Here is a 17,295-nt window from a genome sequence, read left to right on the forward strand (position 1 = left end):
CTTTTACTTATAGGTCAGAGGATTCCAGACATCAGGTTAAAAACTAAGATGGGGGAGCAAAGGCATATGCAAGAAGCTTGTAGAAAAGGTATAATTCAGCTCCTAGCAAAGACTGAAGCATTTTTTATTTGCATTGACCACATCCTTCTGAAAAGAAATGTGTGTACTTCAGTCATGTTTAAAATATTTCACAAAGGTTTTAAAAAAGAGAAAAAACCCTAAAAAAGTAAAGAATCTTAATATTTATATTTTAAAACATACAAAAAAACCCTCGGAATCAGATTTTTTGGTTATACATCCAGTGTGTTGAGGTAGTTAAAAAATTTGCAATGTGCTGCATTCCATTCTACACTAAAAATAACAAGTGAGTTCTGGGAGAATGAGGTACCCTCTAGGCAGTAGTATAAGCAATTATGTTCGGGGCAAAAAAGCACCAATCAAAATGTCAGAACAAGCTCTTCTTTTTGCATTTTTTTTAATGTTATTTGAAAAGAGTAAAGGATATGAAGACCTCCTGAGTACACTTGCAGATGCATGTTTTTCTGTTCTAGGCATCTGATTATCATACCCTAAATGTATATTTTGTGTCTGCTTTCCAGCCCAACCATAAAAATGTGATATATAGTTTTACTCTCTAATACCAGCAGCCTATATGATTTGGAATCTACATAGACACGCATATGTGCAAACCGTTTCAGAATCATAAAAGTTTTCCTCCATTTCAGGTCCTACAGATATTTTTGTGACATATGTATATGTGAATGCAGGTGTACACACCCACCCACACAGAATAAACTTGTCAAATATACAGAGTTTTTCAAAGTGCCCTGCTTTTTACAGGTTACAGAATGACAACAAATCCCTTTTAAAATCAGGCCAGTTTTATGTAAGTGCTGAATATATTCCCAAAGCTTGAAAATGTGTGTGTGTGCCATATAATAATATTGTTCTTTTAAAAAAAAAAAATCTGAAATCCTTAACAGCTCCAACAGTGCGTCTAATGAGCTTTCTTGTGTTTAGTACTTTTTTTTTTTTTCCCCCCACTGGGCATGTCTTAATTCCACGAGATTATTTTATCCATTTTCATTAAGGAAATGATGTGGTGTACCTGCATATCTTTTCGTAATGCCAGTGGACTGTCCTAAGAGTCCTGCTAGAGACTTTTACTTTGGTGAACCAAGTGTACTGCGTTCAAATGTAAGTCCTTTCAGACTGCTGGGGTAAGGATACCTTCTGGTAACCCACGTCTCCCTTCTAGCTCTAATAATATCAGTATTGATGTCACCTGAAAGTAGAACCAAGACATGGACAGACAGTCACTTGACAGTTTCTTGTAACCAATTTGATACAATTTCACCATCTATGTTTTTGCTTAAAAAAAAATTAAAATAATGCCAATATTCTGTGCTTAGACATTTATTATAAAGTTTACTGAGGAAGAACCCTGTAGGCTGGGAAAACAACAGCAGCTGTACTGTGTCAAAGTAAAGGTCCTCCGGCTTCAATAGCTAGTCCCTGACAGTGGCCAGTAAAAGGTGTTTAGGGACTAGCATCAGAACAGGGAAGGCACATAGTGATATTTCATTCAAACTGGAGTGACAGTCTGTCTCCAGGGATGTGGGAACTTCCAGTGTCCAATGTGGTATATCTTTATCCAGTACTTCTTGAAGGATTTTTTCTTACATGTGTTTGTTAAATCTATATATTTCTAGCATTTACTGCTTGGAGTAGCAAAGATAAATTTAACGATGCAGTATGTAAAAAAAAATCTTTTTCTACTTATAAATCTACCACTTGATTATTTAATTCAGTGCCCCCTAGCTCATGATGTACGGTCATTGCAGTCAAATGCTGCCACAGTGTTCTGTCCAACATGTCATGCCTGTTATTACTTCCACTGTATTCTGTCTTTGTGCACCTGTACATGCAACTTTAGAATCTGACCAAAGGTTTTTTTCACTGGGTAAGTATATTTGAAGTGATCTGCACTTGCAAGTAAATTTGGCGGTTTAACTAAGGCATCTTGGAAAAAGTCATCTTTAATTTTCATTACAAACCCTCTCAGTTATTTTCTAAGTAAATAAATCAACATGTGGGATTACTAGGATAGAATTTGTGTAACATCGTTTCCTGGAAATTATTTCCTTTTTAACACTAATTCAAAATATCTAGTCCCTAATAGAAAAAATACTAGGAAGGCAGTCTGAAATAATCAGAGGTCCCGTCTCCTTGCATGCAGTTAGCTTGCTGATGCTTTACTGGTACTGTTTTTCAGGGATTTCATCTTTTTGCTTTCCCTTTGTCTCCATTTGTTCTCCTCAGATCTCCTTTCTGGTGAAGCAGCTTAGTATTTGAAAGCAAGCTGTTTCTAGGGGAAGTCCAGGGCATTCAGATGCAGTAATTATTCATTCAGGAGATAGTTTTGACCCTTCTGCTGTTAATACTAAGGACTCTCACAGTCCTAGCAGTGCAAACATAATTTTTGCAGACCTGCTAGCTCCTTTATTCAGTGAGGAGCAGAACTGTTCTCACACTTTATGACCCAGCTGTACTTTTCAGTATGAAGGAGTTTCCTTTTTCTTCCTTCTGCCCCTGCCCAGATTCTTGATGAGTAGAACCAAAGCACATAGCTCACTACTGCCTTTATGGAGGGACACAGGGAACAGTGGTGGGTCAAATACTAGTATTTGATTTTTCAGGCACCTGGCTCCAAAACCTATGCTGAGTGATATCTCAGAAGAGAATTTTTGTTTGTCAGCAGAGGAAATGGAGAAAAAAGGATTTGGAGGCTTCCTACCTGTTGGACTTCAGTGTTTTAATATGTATAGGACCACCTTGTAAACCAGGAGCAGAGCTGTAAAAAAATCAAAGGCTTTGATAGAGGCATTAAGAACCATCTAGATATTTCTTCCTTTTCTAAAGAATTCTTTTCTTTTTTTTTTTTTTTCTTTTTTCATCTTGATCATACCTATTAGTGACAAGCTACAAAGCAAAAACCTCATCTGATCCTGATTGTCTTGCTGCACCCCATTCTGGGATGCTGAACACGTTGGGTCAGAACACATTGCCAGAGCCCTGTACCTTTCACCCAGCACCTCCAGGCATTCAGCAGATCTAGGAAGATGCCAATGACAATTTCAGCATCACTTCCAAATTTTTTATGCTGAGGTTTCAGCATTAAAGTGGGAGTTTCAGCATGGGGATTTTTCATGAACATATTGTGCGAACAAGGTGTTATAACTGGTATATCTAATTTAAACACACTCAGCATAAATATATATATATGTGTGTGTGTGTGTGTGTGAATGTGTGCATGAAATTCAAGCTTTTAAAGCCTAGTTAGATTCACTTGCCTCCAGAGTATTTTTATTCTGAGGACAGTGCTTGAGGTAATTCCAAATGGGAAATAACTGCAAAACAGAATAAAAATGAAAATTACCTTTTCATTATATCTGATCCCACGTAAATGGATTTTTAACAAGTGGCAGGAAAGATACGTGTCAAACACATTTTATTAACAAATGAAAAGTACAACAATGGTTCAAAACGGAATTTTAAGTACTACGTAAAATGCATTAAATCCTTCTTTTCCGCACAGAGGGAACATAACAGAAAGTTCACAAAATTCAAGTTGGTCCTCCATTCCCAGGCTGTATGCAGAGCATTTGAAGTAGCTCTATTTCAGAAGTAGTAAACTTTACAGAGAATATGTCCATTTCTAGAAAACAAGCTGTCCCTTCAAGACTGGAAAACATAGTCATCTAGAAAACTGCTTGTGCCAGACTCTCCTTTGTTAATAACTAAGAAAGTTTTTAAAGTCTCCTGAAGGCTGTAGCTTTGTAGCTTCCACCTTTGGGTTTGTTTTTTTTTCTACCTCTTACCTCATCTATCAACTTTTTTAAAAGCAGTATCAATGGATCATAAATTCTGGCTTATATATCTGGTGCCCAGTAACAAAATAAACATTTAAGTATTAATTCAGTGTCAACCCCTAGTATATGCAATACAGTATTATTTGTCATGAAAATACATAAAATTCAAGAGGGGTTCTCTTGGAAGGTTTTATTGTATAAGATAGGGACCTTTGCAAATGCTAGTCATAGATCATATTCAAAGCACACACTTTTCAGGGAGGAGAGATGGGAGTCAGATTTGCTATGGATGTGTGAATAGCAGTAACAAAAATGAATGTAAATTTCTGCTGCTTCATTTATATCACCAGGGAAGAAAGTGCTTACCTAGCTTTTATATCACCGGGAGCTCATCTAATCTATTTTTTTGTTTTATTTGGTTGATACCTAAGAAAAACGCAAGTGCTTTTCAGGACATACAGGTGATTCTAGATACTCCATCCTCTGAATTAAGGGACAGTCCTGTAACTGTTTGAAAGGAAGGAGGGGGCTTATGTAATATTTCTCATTATTTTTATCGCAATTGCACCATTTAAAACTCCGTGCTGTGTTTGCTTTTGGGTCCTTCTAGGTCATACAGGTCTGCATGGCCTTTTCTGAACTGTGTTTTAGGCCCACAGGAGTTTGTGGATATATGCGCTTGTGTACACATTGTACATAAACTTCGTATACTTATAAAAAGTAGAAGCCTGGCCTTTGCATGAGATTTAATTCCTTGTCCAGTCATTAAAATAAACTAGCTGCTTAGAAGGATGAATTAGTTACATTTTTACTGAGATTTTTAGGTACCTGAGTGTCCGTCACTCACTCACTTTCCACTTAGAATTCAGAGGACTTCTCTTTGTAGTTCCTCAAAAATGGATCAGGAGCTCTTTTTAAAACATGACAGAAGATGAGGAAGCCTGCATGGTTTTCCTGCATAATATGCAACAAGTAGGAGCACTATTTCAGAACTAAGGGAGAGTTCTTATTGAAATCTCCCCCTTTAAAGAAGCAATCCATCACCACAAGAACACAAAGAGAAACATCCTCATCTCTTGTGAAAGGGAATAACGGAACGCAGGAATCTAGCACAGGCTAAAATTTTATCAGCAAATCGGTGTGGGAGAAAGGGCAACCAGTAAAACCCAACTATCTTTGTTTTCATCTGATCCAGCTAGGAAAGTTCCTGAAGTAATTGGGATCAACCTCTGTGTCCTTTCAGTTACCACTCATATAGGTTTGCCTCTGCATGTCCTTTGGTTAAATTAACTTCCTGTGTGTATTTCTGTGCTGGAGAAACACTGTAAAACTCCAATTAATGTAAAATTCAGGCCACCTGTGTCAAATTAAATGTTCTGTGTCTGGTTCAAAACAAGCAAAGAAACCACAAGAAGGCAAGGGGCAGCAAAGACAAAGTCTCTCCTGTTTAAAGAAATATACTGGTTTCTGGCCTCAGCTACAGCTATGAATTTCTTCTCACCTTCAGTTTCATTTTCTCAGGGTTAACTATATTCAATTACAAAAATCTGTCCACCGTGTGTGTTTCAAATACTCACGCAAATCTAAGTTATATTAATCACCTTCTCACAGAATCTGGCAAAGCCTAGTAGTGATGTGAACAAAGGTACAAGTTTTCAAGAGATGGCAGATGCATATACACAACAGTCAGACTGAAGAGCATAATTATCTGTTGTCTGAAAGTTCATAGTTATCACTAAATCATAGAATTGTAGAAAAATCTAGGTTGGAAGGGACTTTTGGACAGCATCTGGCCCAACCTGCTGTTGAAAGCAGGCCATTAGATGAGATTACCCAGAGTCCTGTCAGGCCAAGTGTTTAATACCTCCAGTGATAAAAATTCCATGGCTTCTCTGGGCAACTTAATCCAATTATTGTCTTCATAGTGAAAAATTTCTTTGTTTTATCTGGACAGATTTTTTCATGAAGGAAATGGTGCTTTCTGCCTCCTATTCTGTGATGAAGTCTCCTTGTGAAGAGAGTGCCTCTGTATTCTCTAGAACTACATTACAGAGAAGATCTCTGTGGCCCCTCCACAGACCTTCTCCAATTTTGCAGTCCCAAACTAATCAGTTATGTGGAGATGAGATCAAGTGTACAGCCTCATACATATTTAGCTGAATACATTTGATGAAACAAATCCACATCATAATGGTATTTATAATAAAAGCACTGGGAACAAACAAAAAAAATACTGTGCACTGTGGTTGTGATTCACTTAGCTTGTCCTGTGAGTAAGACCAAGAATAATGCATTCATTGTCACATTTGGGACTTAGGTTAAAGTGTTTTTAGGAAGATTTGTCTGGCGTCTCATCTAAATTGTATTCCGTGTTGCAGATGAAGCATTCTTGTCCGAGCCACAGTGATCATAAGTAATTATCCTTTTTGTCTTTGTAGACATCCTTTATGTGTTAGAAGTTGTTATTATATTGATCTGTGCCAGTAAAGTATCCTTTTAGAGGAGTGTCCATAGACACTGCAGCACACCTAAAAAGAAGGGAACATAGGCTGGCATGGTCACAACCCACAGAAACAACATGCAACCTGCTCCACAAGCACCTGCATCATGATCTGTGACAAGTATGATTCAACATCTACACGTAACTGTTTCCATCTCAAGCAGCACTCACAAATTCATAGGGAACACATAGGTTGTCTTTGGAATCTGGAATTAGGCTCACATAGCTTAGGTATGTTTCCTACCATGCAGATGGAACTAAGTAGTAAGTCAAGCTGGATATGCCTTATGTCCATACCAGTTTAGTGGTGATCTATCCCATGTAATACCCCAGAATATGCATAAAGCAGCCTATAAAAATCACATGGAAGAAAGGTTTTGCATGTATGAATGAAATTCCAGTGTTCCTATACTTCAGTATTAAGAGGGTCTAGGTCAAAGTTATATTTTATTAAACTTTGAGCAGGAAAAACAGATTCTCTGCAGACTGAGTCTTTTATCCCTATGACCTTGCTATTCTTCAGCATTTTATATACCTCTGACTGTATCCTGATAGGAAGTCAAGATGACTTCCTGGGTCAATCGCGCCCAGGTTCTCTGAGTGTCTTCAGCTCTTTTTAAGTAAATGGGAGCTGCCTGTGGTGAGAACTTTTGAAAGTCTGTCTGCAGTTATCATCTCCCAGATTGGCTCTATTTTTCTGCAAGCCCAGCAGGGCAGTCGAAGTTGTGTATCTTGGCTACACATAGGTAAGCGCCCTTTACAAAGCTACCTCCAGGGATCTTCCTTTGTGCAGGGTCTGGGATAGGTAAGCAAACATTAAAGAGTCTCTGAATTGTCCTGCAGTGGTACTTCCTTTGCTTCCTGAGCAGAAGCACTCTTTCAGGTTGTAATGAATTTTACCCTGAGTCCTGAAGATGAACATGTACCTAATCAATATTGAATTATTGTATTTGTACAAGAGCAGAATTCATACATCTTGTGCTTTTGTTCACTTGAAAATATTTTAGTTGCTTTTTGTTCATAAGATATACAATTAATAACAAATAATGATGCCTAATTTAAGTGAAGTCTCAAGCAGTTTCCTCTAATGAAATGGAGCATGTAATGCATTTTTTATTACAATGGCTATTCTTTTGTGAATCACTAACCTTTGTATAGAAACAAAAATATTTCTGCTACTTATCCCAGAGGAAAAATAATGAATATGAAAATGGTAAAGCTGCCTTTATATGTGAAAAAGCTATTAAAACAATATTTATGCATGATAGTATTAGATGTATGTTTCATTTCCATTGTCTATTTTAAATTGTCCATTTGAAAATGTATCTACCCCTGAACTGTTTTAAAATAAGGGTGGTGTTTATCTTATCCAGGATAAGCCATTTTATCTTATCTAAACTAGGGCATCTTCTCTAAGCTAATAATTTAGCTGATCTGTATCAAGAGATAGAGGTGACCAGGACTTGCCATCTCTAAAGCTGGCTGGCCAGCACAGCCTGACTTGTACGTACAGCTAAGTTATTTTCCCTTTCCAAAACTACCTACCACTTAAATCCATACTGCCTACTGAGAATGTCCCCAGCTGCGATAAGCCCCAGACTGTGCTCAGCTATGATCGGGGCGAACGCTAGCTGGGCAAGGCCAAAACTGTGCACGCAGCCTTGCTAACAGCGTAACACAATGGACAATCTTATTCCAGTTCTTAGGCCCGTATCCCAGTACATGACTTGTATAGGTGTAGCCTTACAATGTTTTCAGCATTCAATGAAGGAGTCATCCTGAGGTGAATATTCCATCTTAATTATCTTACTCTCATGGCTGAACTTACTGAACTGACCTCTTCAAGTGCCTCTTCATCACTTCTGGCTGTAAAGAGAGACTAGGGCAACCATAACTTAATTAACTCGGGTAGGTACCTCATTCTAAAGACAAGAAGGTTTAATATGGTCTAGTAAGCACATTCCTGGGGCCCTGATTATGGATGCTGACCATGCAGAATCTTGGATCTCATGTGTTTTTAAAATGGTATCGTTCTTGCCACTGCAGAGGGGAAGAAGATTTGGAAATACAACTAAAGTGTAATCAGTGTATGAATGTTTGCCTGAGTCTGTAGACAGTATGAAGTAATAGCTCTGAAAAATTCATCTTACTTGTCTAAGTTAATCAAAGGGAAACTCTCTGACACACTGGATTCCTGTCCTCTATTAAGTAAATGGACTAAATCTTAGTGAAATTTTGCTAGAGGAGTTTTGTACCATTTGAATTGCAATCACATCTTGTCAGCAGCATTTGTTCCTGAAGAACTGATAGGAGCTACAATTACTGGAAGGAAGTTATTAAAAAACCCACATTTGTGAAACCTTGCTCAATATCTTATTAATTTGGAAGACTTCATGCAAAATTGAAGAAAAAGTTATTTAAATGAACAATTGGGAAATAGCAGTCACAGAACCAAATCCTACTACACACAGCATATAAACCCTGTGACACAGAAGAGTTGTTTATAAACAAAACAAATCTTGTGTGTGTAAGAAATACACATGTAATCTTGTTCCTCCATCTGCTAGGATTTTTTTCGGTTTATTTTACCCCTTTATTATCAACAGTGTCATCTCTGCTGTGAATGCCAGCACCACTGTAATCATATTTTTTGGTACATTTCACTGAAGATTCCCCAAGGTAGCACAGAATATGGTTAAAATCAATTTAGATTCTGTTTTACAGGCCCTCCCTACCTGGGAGAATTTGTTACTGCTTGCCATGTCCCCATTTCTTTCAGTGAGCCTGCAGGGTGAAATTCACAACTGGTACATCTAGGCAGTTAGCAGAGGACAAGAGAGCAAGCTTGAGCTTTCATCCCTTGCCCATGCACGCATGGTACTTAACTCTTCACTCACTGCTGGTTCTCTCCTGTACCTCCAGCTGCTTTCTCCAGAACATTACTTTGGTGTAGCTCAGGGAATACTTTAGTTGAGGGACTGCTTTGGAAGAAAGCACAGACAAAGCCTCACCAGCTTGGACTCTAAGCCACACACTCCTGTAATGCTATCCCACCTTCAGCCAAACTCACAAGCCCTTCTCCTTCTCCGAGTAGGCAACACACGACCCAAATGTCGTCCTATGGAAGTGCTGCTCAGGAGAATTGCATATAAAAGCTCTTATGTTGTTTTAGAAGAATTGGGAAACCTGTGGAAAAATAACTTGTAATTATGTCTCATGGCCACCACACAGGGCCTAGAGTAACCAAGAGCCAAATATTATGGCTTGAGGTCAGCAAGTACCATCTGACCTTAGGCATGGGGTTAGGCCCTTGACAGTCTTTTATATAGCACTATAGACATACTAAGATCTACACATCATACATTCCACTTTTTCACACTGCAAGTGTTACTTTTACAAAATTCAGTTTGATCTTTTTTTTTTTAATCTTAATTTCCAGATCGGTTTTTGTCTTCCTTTTTTTCATGGTGCAGTTTGATCAGTCAAAATTGAGCTGCTGCTTCATTGGTAATAGAATTGCAGGTGTAAACAATAGTAACTGAACAGCTGATTTGTGTTGAACTTTAAGTCAAACGCAGGTTCAAAAATGTTGATACAAATTCATGCCAAAGCTGTATGGGCTGTGAAAGCTTACTCGTATGTGTGTCTTCTTTTAGTATAGCTCATTCATGTCCAAAAAATTTATCAGGTCTGTACAATTTCAGGATAATAACAGAAAGGGAAAAAGTGGCTCATTTAATCTGCCTTTCTGATTTCTAGTTGATTAATTTACATGTCATTTAATGCTAATTAATTGGATTTCATCCAGAGCTCTCTTTGACAATTTGAAGGTGATGGTAAATCTGAGAATTTGGGTAAGTAAAAAAATCTGGAAAATGGTTGGATGGGTGCCGGTATCAGTTTGTAATGTCTTTCATCCACGTGCACTTTCATGCTGAAAGTGTTTTGTGTTGGAGCACATACGATATCCTGCTAAGAGTGTGACACAGATATTGTATAGTCACTTTATTCTTCAAATACAGCCCCTAAAGGAGATTTGCTGTGAAAAGTGTTGATATATAGCAGTGCACTATAATGTATCAAACAATATTAATTTAAAACTATCCTGCAGTGAGACCTCCTGAACTTTCTCAAAAGGTTTGAACTATCCAGTCACTGTGAAATTACTCTGGGCAGCTGGCCAGTTCCCAAATAAACTGTGTGTACATCAGCAGCAAAGCTTTTAATTTTGAACATGATTGATCTCAGCCTGTTATGAAAACTGTCAACTAAAATGAAAGAGTTAGAGCATTGCAGTAAATTTTTCATAATAATTTCATTTCATTTCAATATTTACAGAGCATTTTAAGTTAAATTTCGCATACACTTGCCTCACAGACCATATGAAATCGACATCTTTCAACTCTTTGTGTTTTGCACATTACTAGCTCTTCTTCCATGATCAGAATTAAATGAGTAAGAACAAAACAAAAAGTTAGGAAGGGTAGGTCTTATCCCTTTGGCTATGGTTAACTCTGTTTCTTCTCTGGCATGTTCTTACCAAAGTGTCAGTGTCTTAGAAGCTCAATGACTGTGTTAAATTTGAGCTTTCCATTTGCTTTGCCAAGAACGTTACTTTCAAGGATGCTTCTGTCTCTAAATGCAGATTGGTGATATTAAGAGATACTCACCTTAGTTAGCCCTTTGAACTGTTCAACTGATCTTGTTCCAGCTGCTGGAGCACTTCCATGTTCCAGGCTGTCAGCTTCCACCTGAGCCCGTAAAGAGACCTCTGCATGTGCAGGCACTTCTCACATCCTGCTTCCGCAGGAGGGGGTGTAAGCTGGAGGGCAGGTGTTACACTGCCCTGCATTCACCTGCAGATCTGAAGTGCACTGTGACATGTCTGTTCTGTTGAACATAGGGAGAGACTATGGGAATGCAGCTTTCCTAGTCAGGTCCTCCTGCCTGTCTCACTCCATTGCTTTAATGCTGTTTCAGCAACTGCAGTCACTATCAAAGAAGTTGCAGTATGCACTTTAAAAGAACTCACTGCTTTCACCCTAACCACACTTCCAGTGATTAATATCTGGGTGACTATGGTACTACAGTCTTTTAACATTAAAAAAAAAAAAAATTAAGAACCACCATTTATTGCCTTGCTTTCTTCTTCAGGTTCTACGTAACACCATGTATACTGTGTGGCTCAAATACTGTAACATAGCGGCTTTTTTTTAAGTTTTAAATATCACACTTTCATTTCTGAAAAATGGATGAGAAAGCTTTAGCAGCTGGCAGAGGTGAGATGGTTTTGTGGTGTGGTTCTATTGGCCTTGTGGGACCAGTGTGGTTACATGGGAGATGCCAGCTTTCTGCTGGGAAGGCTGCTGTCTCCAGCAGGGCAGTGATTGCTCTTCTAACCATTCCAGCACAATTGTCTGGCCACAGCCAGCATTCATCTGCATTAGAAAGATAATCCTGCCCCTTTTCTCACTAGTCATTACCTGCTGTCTCTTTTATTGCATCTGCCTCTGTCCCAGTCTTCCACTTTCACCACTATTCGTGCTATTCTGTGTATTTAGGACAACCACTTACAGGTTCTCTACAGTTTTAAGGGCACAGATCTTAATTACCCTAAAGCTGGTTTTAGCAATCACCTTTTTGTAACGAAGCCTTGAAGTCACAGATAAATGTACAGCTGAAGCTGCATTAAGTAGTATGGTTGAGATATATAACGCCTGGGCTGCACCATGGGAGAAAATCAGTGCAATGAAGCAGTTGCTGCCGCCACCACATGTACAATGTGTGCAGTTCAGAGGGTTCTGCTTCAGAAGATTCAGGCTCACACTGAACTACATGCCCCATCACACATGGGGTTTGAAGTCACCCTAAGGACCAGTCATTGGTCATGATCCTTAGGTCAGTCTCGGTGCCTGGAGTGCATTTGTGTGTAACCGAGGTGGAGCTTGCAGTTTTGTTTCCTCCCAGAAGAAAACACAGCTCATAAACTAAACCAGTGAACAGCAAGTGCTGGTGATCAAAGGATTCACTTCAAGCTGCTCTGAACCAAACAGAGACACAGCCATAATGCCTTTTGGGAAGAAAAAACCACAAATACACTTTCTTCACCAATAAATCTGCCTTTCTCACAGCTGACTTTTGTATTGATCAAGACAATTATGTAACAGATCAGGGAGAGGTTGGATTTCAGGGACCTGTATCTGAACATATTATTCAGGCTGCCACTGGAATCCCAAATTAAAATTTCCCCTCGTCTACTCCTTACCATTTATGTACTATTTGGATAAGTTCTTCTGGTCTAGGTTCAGAGCAGACAGTTGTACTGTATGTATTGTGCCATTAAATATGCCCTGTAAACTCAAGCACTGTGGAAATAATGTAGATAGACATAAATACCTTCTATGGCTTTACAGCCAAAAATTATTTTTACTGTTCTAACAGCCGCAAGAGAATTTAGCCAGGCCAGGCTGACAAAATATTCATGAATTGTTTCCAGTAGGCTCTTTGGTGCTGGAGATCAAGGGCCATGCAAAGCAAATCAAGTCAGTGTGCCAATAGTAATAATAATAAATAAAAAAATACAAATCATGAAAAGAATGGCCTGATATTTTATTTGGGGTTTGGCTGTTACTTGAAACACTCTGCACCATCACTGCTACATTTCAACATAATCCTGTACCTTTACAAAGATGTGTGGGTTTTATGGTTTAAGAAAGTTGAAATCTAAAGGTTTTAAGCAGCAATACCAAATAGGATGTATGTCATGCGGAGCAACAATTACACCCTTAGTGCGTGGAGAAGAATTTAGTGAAGTTAAATGCCTCACGTCTCTCAATATGTAATATTATCACAGCATGAGTAATTGGAGATATTCTATAGAAGTGCTTTGACTTTCAGTTATTTTAAAACCTATCTTGAATCATTCTCCTTTTTAGACAGGGGACATTGCTGTCCCCTTCCTTACCTTTTGAATGGTATGGTTTCCTGCTTCCAAGCACTCCCTGATGTGTTCTGCATTGAGAGTTTGCGCAGCATTACAATCTGTCATATGCTCTGTACTCTATAGACTGACTTCTGTGAACAGGAGTTCGTAGGTGTAAGAGGCATTGTCCATGCCAAAATCTGCATATTTAGGCAATGATGAGGTACTAAATAGCAAATGGCAGAAACTGGAAACCTTTTTCCCCCCTAATAATTACCTTTTCCCAAAGCTTTTCAACAGTACAGTGTTGCAGAAAAGTCCCAGTAGATTATCCAATTAATTTCCTTGTCAGTGAGTAGTTTCTTTCTGCAGTACTTTGGTATTTCAAGGGGTTTGTCTAGTCCGAATTTGAAATGATGAGGTATTTCCCTCCAGAGACCTCTCTGAACACTCTGATCTCCCTGTAAGGACAGTAATTTTTATTCTCATCCTATAAATTTCCTTTCTTAATTTCATCCTCTCATTCCTATATTTTTGGTACTCTATTATATTCCTGAAATAATTTGTTTTCAAGTATTTCTTACCTAAGTTTACATTGTCTCCCCTCCCCTTAAATTATTGTCAGTTACGGTAGATGTGGCATAAATATTGGATCCCTTTAGTCTTTCTCTCCTTTTTTCTCCCGTGGCCCAGCTGGCTGATGCAGCTCTCCCCTGGTTTTCATGGCTCTCTTCTGCACTATTTTAGCTTGTCAGTGTGAGACTAGTAAGATGGTATTTAGAAATGAAAACATGCCCAGGTGTGGTCTCTTCAAAGCAGCACAGAGAGGAGCTGTGGACTTCTGTACCATTTTCTAAACCTATATGATACCTAACCAACAGAGGTTTGTTTTGAGCATAGCCTTTGGCTGGTAATATAATTGGTGCCCAAACTGCCCTTTTGATGCTGTGCTGAAGGACGAGTTCTTGTTTAGTTTCTGCTCTTATTCTTGCTCTAGTATTTTTTTCAGCCTGTTATTTCTGGCCCCTATTTCTAAATCTGTTTTTTCCTTGTCCAATGTGGTATTTGCAATTCTTCACATTTTAATATCAAGTGATTTCATTCATGTCATCATTTCTTCCTTTTAAGGATCATTAATAAAGCAGTTAAATAGGACTGGACATAATACAGATTTATACAATATTCCCCTTCTATTCTGACTCAGTGCTTTACCATTAATCATTAGCCTTTGTTTGTAGCTCTTCAAACAGTTTTCAGTCCACATGACAACTTATATCCAACGTAATACGAATTGATTTTCAGTTTAAGCTGTCCTATGACTGGAAGTGGTGATGTTGCGGATAGCATGACTGCAGCAGAGCAGTTGTTCTATAGCATGCTGCGGGAGCATGCATTTCACTAGGCAGTGCAAATGAGAGTTAGAACTCCATTTGACTTCCTGGGCAATTGCCCCTGGTAAAAATCTATAGCTGATGTCTATCAGCAGTATTCCCTGCAGGTGCGGATGGTGAAAATCTGTTTTAAAATGTAAGCTTCTAAGCCTATGCTCACAAGCAGGTGGGAGAGGAACTGAAATAATTCCAGTTAGATATATGCTTACTGAAAGAGTATGCAATACAGGTATCATTTAAAAGAAATGTAAAAATTAATTTCACTGATTCTTTTTGTCTTGGTACTTTGTTGCAATGACACAACCAAACTGCTACATAAGGTAATGGGAATTCAGAGATCATATCTCCATAGCATTTCTCTTTTCTCTTCTATCATTAGATCTATATATCATCTGTCCATGCAGATAGATGTATCTGCCTTTTGTGTACTTAAATGTGTGGTATTCCGTGGAATAACACTTTGTGAATACATATAAATGCAACATTTTTTATGTGACTTGATGCAGCTCAGTATCAGAATGGCTGATGTAGATGGATTCTTTTAAGTCCTTTATTATTACTTATAATATTCATCTAAATGTAATTTTCCTGTTATTTTCATCTTCTGAGAGCTGGATTCCTTTAAAATTGCTCCCTTTTAAAATGCTGTGTTCTATTTGGATATCGAAGAGCTGTCAGCATATACACAAAGATGTGCCTAATAAGAAAAGATCATGGGTGTTTATTTCATAAAGTGTTAGGGATCTGTGAAGAAAACGGAAATAAGCATATTGAATAGGACACTAATATGCTTTGTATTTTAAAATTAAAATTATTAACAATCCTCCCATTTTATGACTTTCAATTAAAGGCATGGTATTGTTAGGTATTTGCCAGCTTCTAACACAAGCAGACCAATAAACTCCCGAGTATCAAATTTACTCTCTGTAGTTCTTTGCTGCCATCTTCTGTTTCCTTAAATGATTGCCATTATTGTTTGGATTCTGAAAAACAAGGCTGGGATATTGCAGACTGAGATATCCCTTGCTGTCATTTTTTTTCATTTCCTTGTTTTCAGCTAAAGCAAAGTGAAGCAAATGCAGATACAAAGGAGAAGCTTCCATTGCGTCTACGCATCTTTGAAAAATTTCCGAACAGGCCACAAATGGTGAAAATCTCCAAGCTTCCTTCAGATTTCACAGTTCCAAAAATAAGGTATTGAAATATTTCCTTTGCTAGTATACTGTAAACTTGTCTGGAGCCATGTAGCACCCAAAATATTAAACTCTTTTACTTGTGGATTAGGCAGGTAGTTCAGAAAATAAGAAATTAAATAGAATTAACATTGGCATCGGAAGGATGTGACATTTTTGATTTACTCATTTTTACTTTTGAAAAAAAAAATAATCTTAGCACTCCTTATAACTTACTCATGAAAGCAACTAGATGACCAGAACCAACACAAGTTGAATATGATTGAAAAGTGTGTTGTAGTTTCTCCACTCCCATTTGGATTTTAGATTAGTGGCTGACATAGACAACTTACAGTAGTCTAATCAGTTTTCCTGTAGCTTTTTAAAGATAAGGTCAACTGGCAGCAAATCATTAGAGGGGTTAACAGGCCATCCAATACCAGTTACTCTGTGATGACCTTGTCCCCTATTTGTATTTGCATAGTTACCACTTTCCTGTAAAACTCACCTTAACAAAGCATCAGACCCTCAGTTGTCTACTAGATCATTACTTACAGGACAATTATTCTTGTGCAGTACCAGAAAAAGCTTATAGGAATTCAAGGGCTGCTCTGGCACATACAGGCTGCTAAGACTGCTGAAACAGCACAGGATGGCCAAACAGGTCCTCTGGCCATGCCCATTCCAATATCCCCACTAAGCACATGCCAGGAGAGATGACGATGTGAAAGATGGCTGTCATTGTTCTGGGCCTCCTGAGGATAAATTTCTTTTGATTAGATTCACAAGGAAGCTAAGGCCGCTGGTATTACTTGCTTGTATCAGTTGAATGAAAGGAATAATGCTGGACAGAAAGGTCAGGAAAAACAACCTTCCAAACCTCAAGGAAGCAGTCATAGTTGTTTTAGTATCAAAATACTGTTAGGTTATATATCGAGGGCATTCTTCTCCTAGTCTTAGTCTTTTTGAGTATTTCTTTCTAGCTTTCTTTCCCAGCATACCCTAGACTAACATGTGATCATGCCAACTGCTTAAATAGGCTTCAAAGTATTACTAGAAAATCATATATTAAATCTGAAACTATTGTACTGCATAGAATTCTCTCTCCAGATAAAAATTAGTTTTGACATAGTCAATTCACACTGAAAATAGGGCAACTCTACTAAACTTAAAATACAGCAGGATAAATGTACATCTGTTGTAAACAGAAATGCTCCTACATTTTAAACATGGCATATGTGAGACACAGAATTGCTGAAGCGCCTTAATACTGGCATTCAAAGGAGCTATATGAACAGATGTTGTTTGAAGTCTTCAGGAAAGAATTTCTTGCAGAGAGTATGTTTCCTTTGGATTATATCAGCATTTGATTTACAGAGAAGTAACAACTCACTGTTTAATGAGCTCAAAAGAGCTGAAAACTGCAAAAGGCACTTCA

General features: G+C 38.1%; 1 protein-coding gene across 3 annotated transcripts in view; it reads left to right on the forward strand.

The window, feature by feature from the left end:
• The window catches only part of NALCN (sodium leak channel, non-selective), a 250,021-nt gene that overhangs the window by 168,734 nt on the left and 63,992 nt on the right, over window positions 1-17,295 (forward strand). For all 3 annotated transcript variants that reach the window (XM_055802381.1, XM_055802380.1, XM_055802382.1), the window contains exon 16: window positions 15,743-15,879. In XM_055802381.1, the coding sequence (XP_055658356.1) occupies window positions 15,743-15,879 (137 nt within the window). The remainder of the gene's footprint in view (window positions 1-15,742; window positions 15,880-17,295) is intronic.

This window comes from Falco peregrinus, chromosome 4 (assembly GCF_023634155.1).
Source record: "Falco peregrinus isolate bFalPer1 chromosome 4, bFalPer1.pri, whole genome shotgun sequence".
NCBI classification, from domain to species: domain Eukaryota; kingdom Metazoa; phylum Chordata; class Aves; order Falconiformes; family Falconidae; genus Falco; species Falco peregrinus.